Source organism: Schistocerca piceifrons, chromosome 1 (assembly GCF_021461385.2).
Source record: "Schistocerca piceifrons isolate TAMUIC-IGC-003096 chromosome 1, iqSchPice1.1, whole genome shotgun sequence".
Classification (NCBI taxonomy): domain Eukaryota; kingdom Metazoa; phylum Arthropoda; class Insecta; order Orthoptera; family Acrididae; genus Schistocerca; species Schistocerca piceifrons.
In genome coordinates, this window is record NC_060138.1 from 1,214,449,773 (window position 1) to 1,214,463,312 (window position 13,540).

The window sequence follows — 13,540 nt, forward strand, 5'->3', positions numbered from 1 at the left end:
GGGGGGGAGAGTGAGGTGGGGGGGGGGGAGAGTGAGGTGGGGGGGGGAGAGTGAGGTGGGGGGGAGAGTGAGGTGGGGGGGGAGAGTGAGGTGGGGGGGGTGCGGTGGGGGGAGAGTGAGGTGGGGGCGCGGAGGGGGGGCGGTGCGGTGGGGGGGCGAGTGAGGTGGGGGGGCGAGTGAGGTGGGGGGGCGCGTGCGGTGGGGGGGGCGAGTGCGGTGGGGGGCGAGAGTGAGGTGGGGGGCGGAGAGTCGAGGTGGGGCGGGCGGAGCGTGAGGTGGGGGGGAGCTGCGGTGGGGGGAGGCGGTGGGGGGGGGGCGAGAGTGAGGGGGGGAGCGTGAGGTGGGGGGGGGAGCGAGCGTGAGGGGGGGGCGGAGGAGAGTGAGGTGGGGGGGGAGGAGCGTGAGGTGGGGGGAGAGTGCGGAGGGGGGGGAGAGTGAGGTGGGGGGGGGGAGAGTGAGGTGGGGGGGCGAGTGAGGTGGGGGGGAGAGTGAGGTGGGGGGGAGAGTGAGGTGGGGGGGGGAGAGTGAGGTGGGGGGGGGAGATGAGGTGGGGGGGGGAGAGTGAGGTGGGGGGGGGAGAGTGAGGTGGGGGGGGGAGATGAGGTGGGGGGGAGAGTGAGGTGGGGGGGAGAGTGAGGTGGGGGGAGAGTGAGGTGGGGGGAGAGTGAGGTGGGGGGGAGAGTGAGGTGGGGGGGAGAGTGAGGTGGGGGGGGAGAGTGAGGTGGGGGGGAGAGTGAGGTGGGGGGGAGAGTGAGGTGGGGGGCGAGAGTGAGGTGGGGGGGAGAGTGAGGTGGGGGGGAGAGTGAGGTGGGGGGAGAGTGAGGTGGGGGGGGAGAGTGAGGTGGGGGGGGGAGAGTGAGGTGGGGGGGGGAGAGTGAGGTGGGGGGGGGAGAGTGAGGTGGGGGGGGAGAGTGAGGTGGGGGGGAGAGTGAGGTGGGGGGGAGAGTGAGGTGGGGGGGAGAGTGAGGTGGGGGGGAGAGTGAGGTGGGGGGGAGAGTGAGGTGGGGGGGGAGAGTGAGGTGGGGGGGGAGAGTGAGGTGGGGGGCGAGAGTGAGGTGGGGGGGGAGAGTGAGGTGGGGGGGGAGAGTGAGGTGGGGGGGAGAGTGAGGTGGGGGGGAGAGTGAGGTGGGGGGGAGAGTGAGGTGGGGGGGAGAGTGAGGTGGGGGGGAGAGTGAGGTGGGGGGGAGAGTGAGGTGGGGGGGAGAGTGAGGTGGGGGGGAGAGTGAGGTGGGGGGGAGAGTGAGGTGGGGGGGAGAGTGAGGTGGGGGGGAGAGTGAGGTGGGGGGGAGAGTGAGGTGGGGGGGAGAGTGAGGTGGGGGGGAGAGTGAGGTGGGGGGGAGAGTGAGGTGGGGGGGAGAGTGAGGTGGGGGGGAGAGTGAGGTGGGGGGGAGAGTGAGGTGGGGGGGAGAGTGAGGTGGGGGGGAGAGTGAGGTGGGGGGAGAGTGAGGTGGGGGGGAGAGTGAGGTGGGGGGGAGAGTGAGGTGGGGGGGAGAGTGAGGTGGGGGGGGAGAGTGAGGTGGGGGGAGAGTGAGGTGGGGGGGAGAGTGAGGTGGGGGGGAGAGTGAGGTGGGGGGGGAGAGTGAGGTGGGGGGGAGAGTGAGGTGGGGGGGGAGTGAGGTGGGGGGGAGAGTGAGGTGGGGGGGGAGAGTGAGGTGGGGGGGGAGAGTGAGGTGGGGGGGGAGAGTGAGGTGGGGGGGAGAGTGAGGTGGGGGGGAGAGTGAGGTGGGGGGAGGGGGGGGGGGAGGAGAGAGAGAGAGAGAGAGAGAGAGAGAGAGAGAGAGAGAGAGAGAGAGAGAGAGAGAGAGAGAGAGAGAGAGTTAATAAGAGAAGTAAACCATCACATGAGCATTGCTGTCTGGAACATATAGAACATGGTTCAATGTTTCCTACTTTAAGTATAGTTATACTTTATCCCATGAATACTGTATCCCATGAAAGGGGAATGAGACAATCAATTGGATATGCCAGGAAGGAATGCAACAATAGGCTGGGCTGGTGAGTGGGAAAGATAGCAGGGTATGGGTGGGGGATGGTAGAATATTGCTTGCAGAAGCACAGAGGGATGAGATGGAGAGTGAGTAGGGCAGCTAGTTGCAGTCAGGTCAGATGAGTCGGGTGGGGGGGAGGGGGGGAGGAAAGGAAGTAATTGAAAAATAGGGAAGTAAAAAGACTGTGGGGCTAGATGAATAAGGACAATGATTGACGAAGGTTGAGGCCAGGAGGGTTATGGGAACGTAGGATATATTGCCAGGAGAGTTCCCACCTGCACAGTCCAGACAATCTGGTGTTGGTGGGAAGGATCAAGATGGCACAGGCTGTGAAGCAGTCACTGAAATGAAGAACGTCTTGTTGAGTGGCATGCTCAGCAACAGGGTGCTCCAATTTTTCCTTGGCCCAAACACTACAATGGACAAAACAGGACAAGAAAACCACAGAGAGACAAAAGAAACAGGGAGAAGAGATTAAAAGCAAGGAAGCAGTTTACCATGGCTGGCTGACCACGAGAATAAAAAAAGGAGAAGCCAGCCACTCTGCAACACATCAGAACTTCCACCCTAAAAGTCCTAGGGTGGAGGACACAGACGGACAAAGGACATGCGCTAATACTCAGATCATATGATAAAATCCACACACACGAATAAAATGTTAAACTGAAGCTGCTGTTGAGGCATTGTCGCCCAAAACAGAAGGTAGGGTGCTGGGAAAGTTAAAAGTCCGCAGCAGAATGGCTAAAAGTAGGCAGTCCAGCACAAGATGGACGACTTCATTTGGGAGCCACGGCGACACTGAAGTGGGTCCTCGTGACAAGAGGAGGTAACCATGTGAAAGCCACAGATGGCCAATGTGGAGGTGACAAAGGACAACTGATTCCCTGCGAGAAGCCTGCAGGGAAGACTTCCAACACATTCACTGTGTCCTTGATGACATGCAGCTTGTGCATACTATTATGCCACTCTGTCTCCCAAAGCTGTAAATCCTTGCGGCGTAAGACAGAATGCGGGTCAGTTTCCGAGATGCCAATCTCCAGGAGCGGTTTACACGTCACCTGTTTGACCAGCCTGTCAGCAAGCTCATTGTCTGGGATTCCGATAGTCCTGGGGTCCACACAAACACTACTGACCGACTGGACCGTTCCAGGGCAGAGATGGACTCCTGGATGTTCGCTACCAAAGGATGGTGAGGGTAGCACTGATTGATAGCTCATAAGCTGCTCAGGGAGTCAGAACAGAGAAGAAACGACTCACCAGAATGAGCACAGATGTACTGAAGTGCACGAGATATGGCCACAAGCTCTGCAGTGAATACACTGCAGCTAGCGGGCAAGGAATGCTGTTCAATATTGTCTCTGCGGACTTAGGCGAAGCCAACATTACCATCAGCCATTGAGCCATTGGTGTAAACAATTTCAGAGCCCCGGAACATGTTAAGAATCGCGATGAAGTGACAGCGGAGAGCAGTGGGGTTAACAGAGTCTGTAGGGCCATGCAAAAGGTACAGACAAAGCTTCGGCCGAGGTGTACACCATGGAGATGTACGTGACTGGACCTCAAGTAGAGGTGGTGAAGGAAAGGACTCAAGTTCGGAGAGAAGGGATCACATGTGAACTGCTAATGCAGGAGATGAGCTGCCACAGGTGGGAAAATGAACGGTAAGTTGGATGCTCAGGAGAACTACAAAATGTGTGCAACATAACTGGTGAGCAGTTCTGCACGTCGAATCCGCAATGGAGGGACTCCAGCCACCACCAGGACACTGGTCACCAGAATCACTCTAAAACAGGGTGTATATGGGGACAAGCAAAAAAAATTCCCGGATTTTTCCCGGATAGCCCATTTAAAAATTATGCTTTTTCTCGGGCGAAAATACACTTTTTCCATACCAACTGACAGTATGTTTTCCAAACATTTTCCCTCGGAACTGTAAAACATATCAATCCTTTGAATGGTTAACGTTTTATACACTCTTGTATAACGTCCCGGAAAAAAAGTAAAGACGGGGGAGAGAAGTTTTGGAAAGACTTTTAATGAAAAAAAAAAAAGGAGAGGAGTTTTGGAAAGACCTTTGTTTTGCAGGAACATACAGGCTGCATATTTTCGTATTACGACAGTATAAATTCGAATTTCACCACACACAGCGCGTTAGTTTCAGGAGCGTTGAAACCGAGGTTCCGATGTCCTTCTGTAGGCCAATCATATCTCATGCCACATGATCTCGCCAGCCAATGACAGCAGATATTCAGAGCATAAGACACGTATTATAGTCAGCCAATATCAAGATCACCGGTTATGTAGCGTTAACACACTAAGAGGAAAAGTTAACGGTTTACATTGATATACATAGTATAGTTACAAGAAAAGCTAAGCTTCACATACAATATTGGTGTCTAACAAGCTACAACAGAAGCTAAGCTTTCACATGAAATACTGATTTTTTTTTTTTTGCGTGTGTTATACTTTAAGATAAGTCACACAAATGTGCCAGTAAATTTAAAATTATGACATAAATGTCTGGGCTCGAAATTCTTCTAAGTGGCTGGTCCTGAAATTGTTCAGTTTTAAATGTTCTGTGATTTAGAAATTCATCCCACTTTTTCACACGTAACATAATTCATCTTGCGTAAAAAGAAAATTACTTTGAAAGTAACGCTTTTCGAACCACCGTTTGCAATACTATCCGGAGACTGTTAGAAATAGGTTCAATTTACCAGTTGCCAGAGAGTGCCAGAAAACAGGCATTATTGCACGTATGCAACTGCAGTGGTGCAGGAAACCCGCATATTCATATTATAAAGCACTAAGAGAGCTTACATTACACCATCAAAGCAACAGGGCATCAGAGGATACTCCCAAGAGCATTGGAATTTCGTAGAACATACTCAAATGCATAATTCAGCTTGAAGTGCACATTGTTTTTTTTTCCAGATTCACAATGAAGTAGGTCCCATCTGATATTAAGGTTTTCAGTGTGGTTTTTGGGATGTACATTTTCTTGGAGTACCAGTACACTACGATCTCATGTTTGGTTCTTTATTATGGCATAATGCCATACATGGCAGAAGATGATAATGTGCACTTGAAATTCAGCGAACAGTTGGAACTAGCCAATACTGTGGAATGAAACACTTCATTTCAAATAAAATGATTGCCTCAGTGGAAAGATTAATAAAACCAAATTTCTTTAGGAAACTTGCAAAACTAACTTCATTGTTCTGCAAGGCAATTAATGCATGACTGCTAATAACTTGAAAATAAAATAAAATCAGAAAACTGAAACTAATAATATAATTTTGCCCTCCGTAATTATGTGAATATATTTTAATTCACTTGATAGCTCCAGGCCACAGAAACCCTTTTCGTTTTCATTTGACGTGGGAGCTGTAAACGAAGAGAAGCAGCGAAATCAATTAATGCAAACACAGGTCACATGGAGAATAACGCCCGCCCCACTACAACTCGGACAATTTTGCGCATGCGCAAAGCTGGCAGCTAGGCCGCGTGATAAAAATTTTTCTCGTTTGCATCTGGCTACTTGCTTGTTTCTAACGAGCTTAATGTGAACAGTTGTGACATCATGCAGCAAGCAGTTTATTGTTACGAAGAATTACATAGTCTTCACCCTACGGCCTTTAACATATTTTTGCTATTTGCAGACGCTTGTGCGTGCTCGGTGTTTTGTTGTTGTAAGTTGCGCATTTCCTTTGCCACTTAAGTTTTATTTTTTCCCTATTGTTTATATTTTATTCTGCTGTATCATTCTCCAGTAACAGGAGAATCAATTCTTACCAGTCAAAATTACAAAAATTAAGCTGAAAGCTAAAACAACGTAACGTTCCCAGAAGTCCGAAAAGCCCCCCGCAAGTCCGAAAAGCCCCCCGCAAGTCCGAAAAGCCCCCCGCAAGTCCGAAAAGCCCCCCGCAAGTCCGAAAAGCCCCCCGCAAGTCCGAAAAGCCCCCCGCAAGTCCGAAAAGCCCCCGCAAGTCCGAAAAGTCCCTGGTTTTCTCCCGGATGAAAAAATTCCCGGGTTTTTCACGGATTTCCCGGGTCGTATACACCCTGTAAAAGTGCCCATCGATAGGCAAACGCTACAGAGGTGCACTGGCTCAAGTAAATACAATGCTGACGGCGTTGCTGAACCGTAAACCAAACTGCCGTAGTCAAGGTGGGATTGAACAAGGACTCTGTACAGCTGCAGCAGTGTAGAGCGATCTGCACTCCAGCTGGTGTTGCTCAGGCAGCGGAGGGCACTGAGGTGCTGCCAGCATTTCTGCTTAAGCTGAAGAAGGTGAGGTAGCCAAGTCAATCGGGTGTCGAAAACCAGTCCTAAGAATCGATATGTCTCCACTACAGTGAGTGGATTGTCATTAACATAAAGTTCTGGTTCCAGATGAATGGTATCACGCCGACAAAAGTGCACGACACATGACTTCACAGTTGAAAACTGGAAGCCGTGAGCTAGAGCCCATGAGTGCACCTTGTGAATGGCTCCCTGTAGGCACTGCTCAGGAACACCAGTACTGGAGAAGCAATACGAAATGTAGAAGTCATCCGAATAAGGAGAAGGGGAGACCGAAGGACCTACAGCTGCTGCTAGGTCATTAATGGCCACTGAAAAAAGAGCCCTGCGGAACGCCTTTCCTCTGAATATGGAGGGAACTACGGGAGGCACCAACTTGGACACAGAAAGTACAGAGCGACAGGAAGTTTTGATAAAAATCTGGAGCGGGCCCCAGAGACCCCATGACCCCACTCATTCAATGTGGCAAGGATATGATTTCGCAGGTCGTATTGTATGCTTTACATCTGTTTGGATAGCAGACTTGAGGGACACTAGATTATCAGTGGTAGCGCGACTCTGGCAGAAGGCGCCTTGACATGGAGCCAGTAGGCCATGTGACTCCAGGACCCAACCCAACCCAACCACCGACACACCATACGTTCCAGCAGCTTACAGAGAATGTTGGTGAGGCTGATGGAACAATAGCTATCCACATCAAGCGGATTTTTACTGGGTTTTAGCACCGGAATTACGGTGCTCTCCCACCACTGTGATGGAATGTTGCCATCGCACCAGATCCGGTTGAAGATGACGGGGAGATATCGCTTGTACTCAGACAAGAATGTTTAATCATCTGACTGTGGATCCAATCCAGTGCAAGAGCTGTATAAGGGCAATGTGCAAGGGTGCTGAGGAGCTCCCACTCTCCTAGTGGGCATTATAAGGTTCACTATGGCGTGTAGTGAACGAGAGGACTTTCTTTTCCATCCGCCGTTTGAGGGTGCGAAAAGCTGAAGGATAGTCCACTGATGCAGAGGTTCGAGCATAGTACTCAGCGAAGTGGTCGGCAATCGCATCTGCGTCAGTAGAGAGCACGTCATTGATATTAACGCCAGGGACACCTGTTGGGGTTTGGTACCCAAAAAGATGTCTGATCGTCATCCAGACTTGGGAAGGTGACGTATGGCACACAATGGTAGACTTGTACATCCCCAAACATTGCTGTTTCAGTTGTTTAATAAGCAGGCAAATGCGGGCATGGAGCCGCTTAAAGGCTATTACATGGTCTAGGGAAGGGTGCTGCTTGCATCTCTGTAGATGCTCGTCGACACACTTGAATTGCCTCAGTGACTTCCAGCGACCACCAAGGGACTGTCTTTCACCTTGGGCACCTTAAAGAAAGAGGGATTGCGTTTTCCGCCGCAGACGCAATCATTGTAGTGACCTGCTCAATCTGAACATCGATGGCAACATGTGGGGGAGATTCAACAGTGACAGCAGAGGTGAAAGTTTCCCTGTCCGCCTTGTTTAAAAGCCCATCAGGGTAGGTGTCCGTGAGCCTGATGCCGGGGCACTGACAGGAAGATGGGGAAGTAGTCACTACAACACAGGTCATCATGTGCTCTCCAGTGGATAGACTGAAGTCCTGGCCAACACATTGATATATCAATGGTCGAGTAACTGCCATGAGCCACATTGAAATGTGTGGCAGCTCCAGTATTAAGAGGCAGAGGTCGACTTGGGACAGTAAATTTTCGACATCTCTGCCATGGCCAGTAAGCACAGTGCTAACCCACAAGGTGTTATGGGCGTTAAAATCTCCCAAAAGTAGGAAACATTTAGGGAGTTGATCAATCAGTGCAGCCAATATGTTCAGGGGTACCGCATCAACTGGAGGCAGATATACATTGCAGACAGTTATTTCCTGCATTGTCCGTATCCTGACAGCCACAGTGTCAAGAGGCATTTGAAGGGGCACAGTTCCACTACATACTGAGCTAAGGACATAAACGCAAACTTCACCTGACACTATTATATTTTCTACGGTTCTTGTAATATCCCTTTAGCTGTGAAGGGCAATGCAGAGAGCAGGTGTAAAGCTTAACTGTTGCTGTAGCTCAGCCAGGTGGTGGAAAAAACCACTGCAATTCCACTGGAGGATGACATCATCGTGGGACTGGGAAGGCGTGAAACACTCAATGAGGCAGTGTATGCCTCAGGGTCACCTGCTGCCACTGACTTATTTCCTGAACAGGCTATTCCATTGTGTCTGAGGCTCTGGCGAGATCTAGGTCCTCAGCAGACGCCAGAATCTTCACCTCATCCTCAGGCGCAGAGCTTGTAGGCAGCAGTGGTGTGGGCGCCACCGCAATTCCCTTGGTTTTGGGTGTCTTTGTCGATTTCTCTGGCTCGGAGGGCATCACTGATTGTGTATCCGGGACAGAGGATGATCGTGAAGCCCTACAACCAGCTGCTTTTGGCCACTCCAGCCACTGACGGGTGTCATCTTTCCCACTAGCAGAAACCTGGGAAGGGAGTGACTCAAGGGACCCCTTCCTAGCGAGAGGAGCTGAAGAAGACTTACGCTTCTCCAGTTCAGAATTCGGACTAGTGGCCCTGTTGGTTGGGGGTCAGTGCTACCGAGGTAGGTGGTGCGGGAGCATCATGGAGGGAAGTGCCCCCCACCATCAAGGTGACAGGTGTAGTCTTCCAGCTCTGAGAGCCAACTGGAACTTGCGGATCTGGGGCTAAAACTATTCTCGCAGCGGCAGCATAAGAGGAGGTCATAGCCACAGGATGCAGATGCTCAAATTTCCTGTTAGCCTCAGTGTAGGTCAGTCGGTCCAGTGTCTTGTATTCCACGATTTTCCGTTCTCGCTGTAAAATCCTGCAGTCTGGTGAGCAAGGAGAATGATGCTCTTTGCCGTTGACACAGGTGGGAGGTGGGGCACGTGGAGTATTGGGATGGGATGGACAACCACAATCTCGACATGTGATGCTGGAAGGACAGTGGGAATACATGGCAAACTTCCAGCACTGAATGCACCACATTGGGGGAGGGATAAAGGGCTTGACATCACAGTGGTAGACCATCACCTTGACCTTCTCAGGTAATGTGTCACCCTCGAAGGCCAAGATGAAGGCACCAGTGGCAACCTGATTATCCCTCAGACCCCGACGGATGCGCCCGGTGGAATTAACTCCTCGTCGCTCTAAGTTGGTGTGCAGCTCATCATCTGACTGCAAAAGAAGGTCCCTGTGAAAAATGATACCCTGGACCATATTTAAGCTCTTATGGGGCGTGATGCTTACAGAAACATCCCTCAGCTTGTCACAAGATAGTAACTCCCGTGACTGGGCATAGGATGCTGTTTTGATCAAGATTTACCCACTTCTCATTTTGGACAAGCCCTGCGCCTCCCCAAAATTTTCCTCTAAATGGGCAACAAAAAACTGAAGCTTCATCATCATGAAAGATTCCCAATCAGCTCTCGAACATACAAGGTACTGGGGCTACTAGCCGCTACCATCCTTAGCCTGGTGTTCCTCCCACTTCTCCAATTGGCTCGCTCTTCAGGAAAATTTTGAAAAATGGAGGTCAAACCCTACAGAGGACCATCACACAAAGGCTGAAAGGTGTGAGACTCTTTTTAGTCACCTCTCACGACAGGCAGGAATACCTCGGGCCTATTCTAACTGCCTGGCCCGTGGGGTAGGGGGACGGGGGTAGTAATGCTTGTGACTGGCCCAGGTTAAGTGGTGGTGGGACGATCTTCGGGACAGGTCTTACATCTAGGTCTATTACATGGGAAGGATAGTGGGCAAGACAGCCCTAGTCCTCATTTCAGGGCACAACAAGAGGTAGCTGAAACCCTGGCGGAGAATGTGATTCAGTTGCTCCAGTCCTGCGTGGTACTGAAGTCATGAGGGGAATGCTCCTCTGTGGCCGGACAGTGGGACTTTTTGTAGGTGGTGGGCGACAAGAGAGACAGCATGGGAGATCTGTTTTTGTACAAGGTTGGGAGGGTAATTATGGTCTGTGAAGGCCTCAATGAGACCCTCATTATATTTCACGAGGGACCATTTGGCAGTACAGATGCAATGGGCTCAGGTGGCTAGGCTGTATGCAAGGCGCTTCTTGGTATGGAATCGGTGACAGCTGTCGAAGTCTAGGTATTGCTGGTGGTTGGTGGGTTTGATACAGGCAGAGGTACTAATTTAGTCAACTATGAGGTGGAGATTGGCATCTAGGAAGGTGGGTGAGAGGTTTGGGATTCTGGGTGTTTAGGAAAGATTCCTGTGGATGACCCATGATGAGGTTGGTATAGGTTGGTGTCATAAGTGCCCATAGCAATACCCCAGATTTCTTTGTAGGTAATGCCTTCGAAGGTGAAGTAATTGTGGGTGAGAATATTGTTGGTGATGGTGACTAGGAAGTAGATTGTAGGTTTGGATTTCATCATGCATTGGAAAAGTCAGTGTACAATAGCATAAGATCAAGGGCATCAGGGATGTTAGTGTAAATGGAAGTGGCATCAATAGTGGCTAGCAGGACACAATGTAGTAAAGGAACAAAAACTAAAGAGAGTCGTTAGAGGAAATGGTAGGTATCTTTTATATAGGAGGGTAGGTGGAAGGTGATGGTCTATGAGAGCAGAGATTCTCTCAGTGAGGGTACAGTAACGGGCACAATCGGGCATCCTGGATGTTCGGGTTTATGGACTTTAGGAAGCATGTAGAATGTATTGGTGTGGGGAGTGGTTCTAGGATGGACCTAAGGATTTGAGGAGATTCTGTTGGATTCTGGAATGGGGTAGCTGTGGCAGAGTTTGTAGTTGGATGAATCTGACAGCTGGCAGAGTCCTTCTGCCAGGTAATCCTTGCGCATCAAAATAACAGTGGTGGATCCTTTGTCAACAGATAGGATTATAAGGTCATGGATCAGTTTTGGGGTGGTGGATTGCAATTCTTTCTGCAGATGTACCGTTACTTTGCATGTCAAGAGATTTGGGGGAATCTCTGCATCTCTGCTGTAAGATGGGTAGCAACTATCCTTTTCATAATATCTGTACACATTCCAATATTTTCCCATTTTGTTAACTTATATTTATTCATTATCTATTTGTTAATAGTGGTATTAGCTATTCATGATACTTAAAAAGCATTTTTATTCATTACCTATTTGTTAATAGCAGTACAAGCTATTCATGATACTTAAAAAGCACAATTACCCATGCATGTACACGCACACGCACACGCACTGTAAATAGTGTCTCATAGTGCTTTTGTTTCATACTTACTGCAATCTGAATCTCTCGTTTAGCAACATTCAGATCATGTTCATTATTGACGTACATCCGCTTCAGTGCATACCGTGTTCCACCACTCCCACTGCCTTTCACCAGGAAGACAACAGCGAATCCCCCTGAAAAAGAAGGCAGAGAGATGAACTTACTGATGCTAGGTTACAACAACAACTTAAAATATTTGCTATGCTAGCCTTAGAAATGTTACAATCTGAACCACTTACATGTCTCAATATAAATAGCAACTTTCAATCTCAATTTTCAAGTTAACAATTTGTAATCTTTGCTTCAAAAGTAAACTCAACTTACGTGAGCCAAAAGTGAAAGATCAATAATACGATGTAAAGGAAAAGAGAACTGATTAATAACACAATGGAATGAGGAGTGCTGTTTGAGAAGGGTGAGAGAATTGAAATTGGAGAAAGGTGTGTGAGTTGTGTAAGGGAACGAAACTTATTTTGAATGGCAGGTCAAGTGTACCAAGGTACAGGTGATCATTCAAGGTCGGGGAACCTCTGATGTTGTTTAAAATCGCTGGAAACCCCACAGTCACTCCATCTTCAGATGGAAAAAGCCTCAACAGTTTGTACTCATTCAAGCTCGAGTGGCAGACAGTGACAAAATCACAAATCTCTGGGCAGAGAGTGTAAGTGGTAACTTAGAAGGAAGGTCAGCATTGGGTGTCATTCTGATGATTTATTAACAGCAAAATCTATTTTCGATCACATAATGATCATCTTCAGTGCTTTAGCGTACAAATTAAAGTTCGTAGGCACTGGTGATCATTTATTGTGATCGTTTCGTAGCTTCTGTTACTGCTCATAACTAGACACCAGTGCCTATGAGCTTTAATTTGTCCGCTAAAGCACTGAAGATGATCATTATGTGATCAAAAATTGATTTTGCTGTGACCTTTCACTCCTCCGAGAAATGTTTTGTACAAGATAGCACACTGAAGAAATTAGGCTGATGCAGCAAATGTGTGTGTTTATGAAATGCGTTCAAGTAAATGGATGTTGACTTCACTTATGGCCTACATTCAGCTTCGTTCAATCCCCAACCACTAAAAACTACTTCTACTTAACTTTTCAGAATGCTGTGTTTTCATAACAATATCACACATTGAGATTTATGAGTCAAATTCCTTTTTCTTCAAATGAAACTACACGACTTGTTGGTTCTGGTCCAGTTGCACTAATGTGACCACCACCTACATTCCACATCAACATGACAGATGATATCAATAACAGTAGAGCGTATATAAAGTGTGTCATACAAATGCGGAAAACAGTGTAGTGGTTGTCGTAATATGGAAATGAAGCAATCTATCTGACGTCCAAAAGGGGATGATCATTAGCCTTCAGGCCAAGGGTGGAAGAATTTCCAAAACTTTTCATATGTTGCCATGATTAAAGTGTACCCTGCATGGCAAAATGGCACTATCCAAAACCAGGACCAAGGCAACTGTAGTGGACCACAGGCCATAGGCATGAAACTGGGAAGAGTTCTCAGAGAGAAAGGACACAAAAAACAAATCCTGATGAACCCAACTGTAACTGAGAATCAATAAAACCAAGACATAGAAACAATTAGAAGTGAGATATGGGTATGAGGGTGAAGGTGGATGAGATACTCCGCTCACAAAGCAGCTGGAGGCTGCCGGGATACGTTACGTAATCAGAGAGAGATCTTCTGCATCTGACCAGTGTTTCCTCACACTATATTACTCCAGGAAAACTAGAAACACGGACAAGTTGTTAAAATCACAGGTCGAAGAATGATGATGAGAGAGTATATCAATAGCAGATGGAAAAGAATAAGAAGAATTAAAATTGTGGGAAGGGCAGGAGCTGGCCCAGACACTGAGCAAGGGCAGCCAAGGGCTCCTGAGTTCGGAGCAGGTGACAGGGTACTCCTCCAGTCCCTGAAGCATGTGACAAAGCCTATATGCCCTGCCT

The 13,540-nt window shown here is 48.9% G+C and overlaps 1 protein-coding gene across 1 annotated transcript in view; it reads right to left on the bottom strand.

The window, feature by feature from the left end:
- The window catches only part of LOC124781787, a 241,900-nt gene that overhangs the window by 182,117 nt on the left and 46,243 nt on the right, over nt 1-13,540 (bottom strand). Inside the window, 1 exon segment of the mRNA XM_047253889.1 lies at nt 11,577-11,701. Coding sequence (XP_047109845.1) covers nt 11,577-11,701 — 125 coding nt within the window.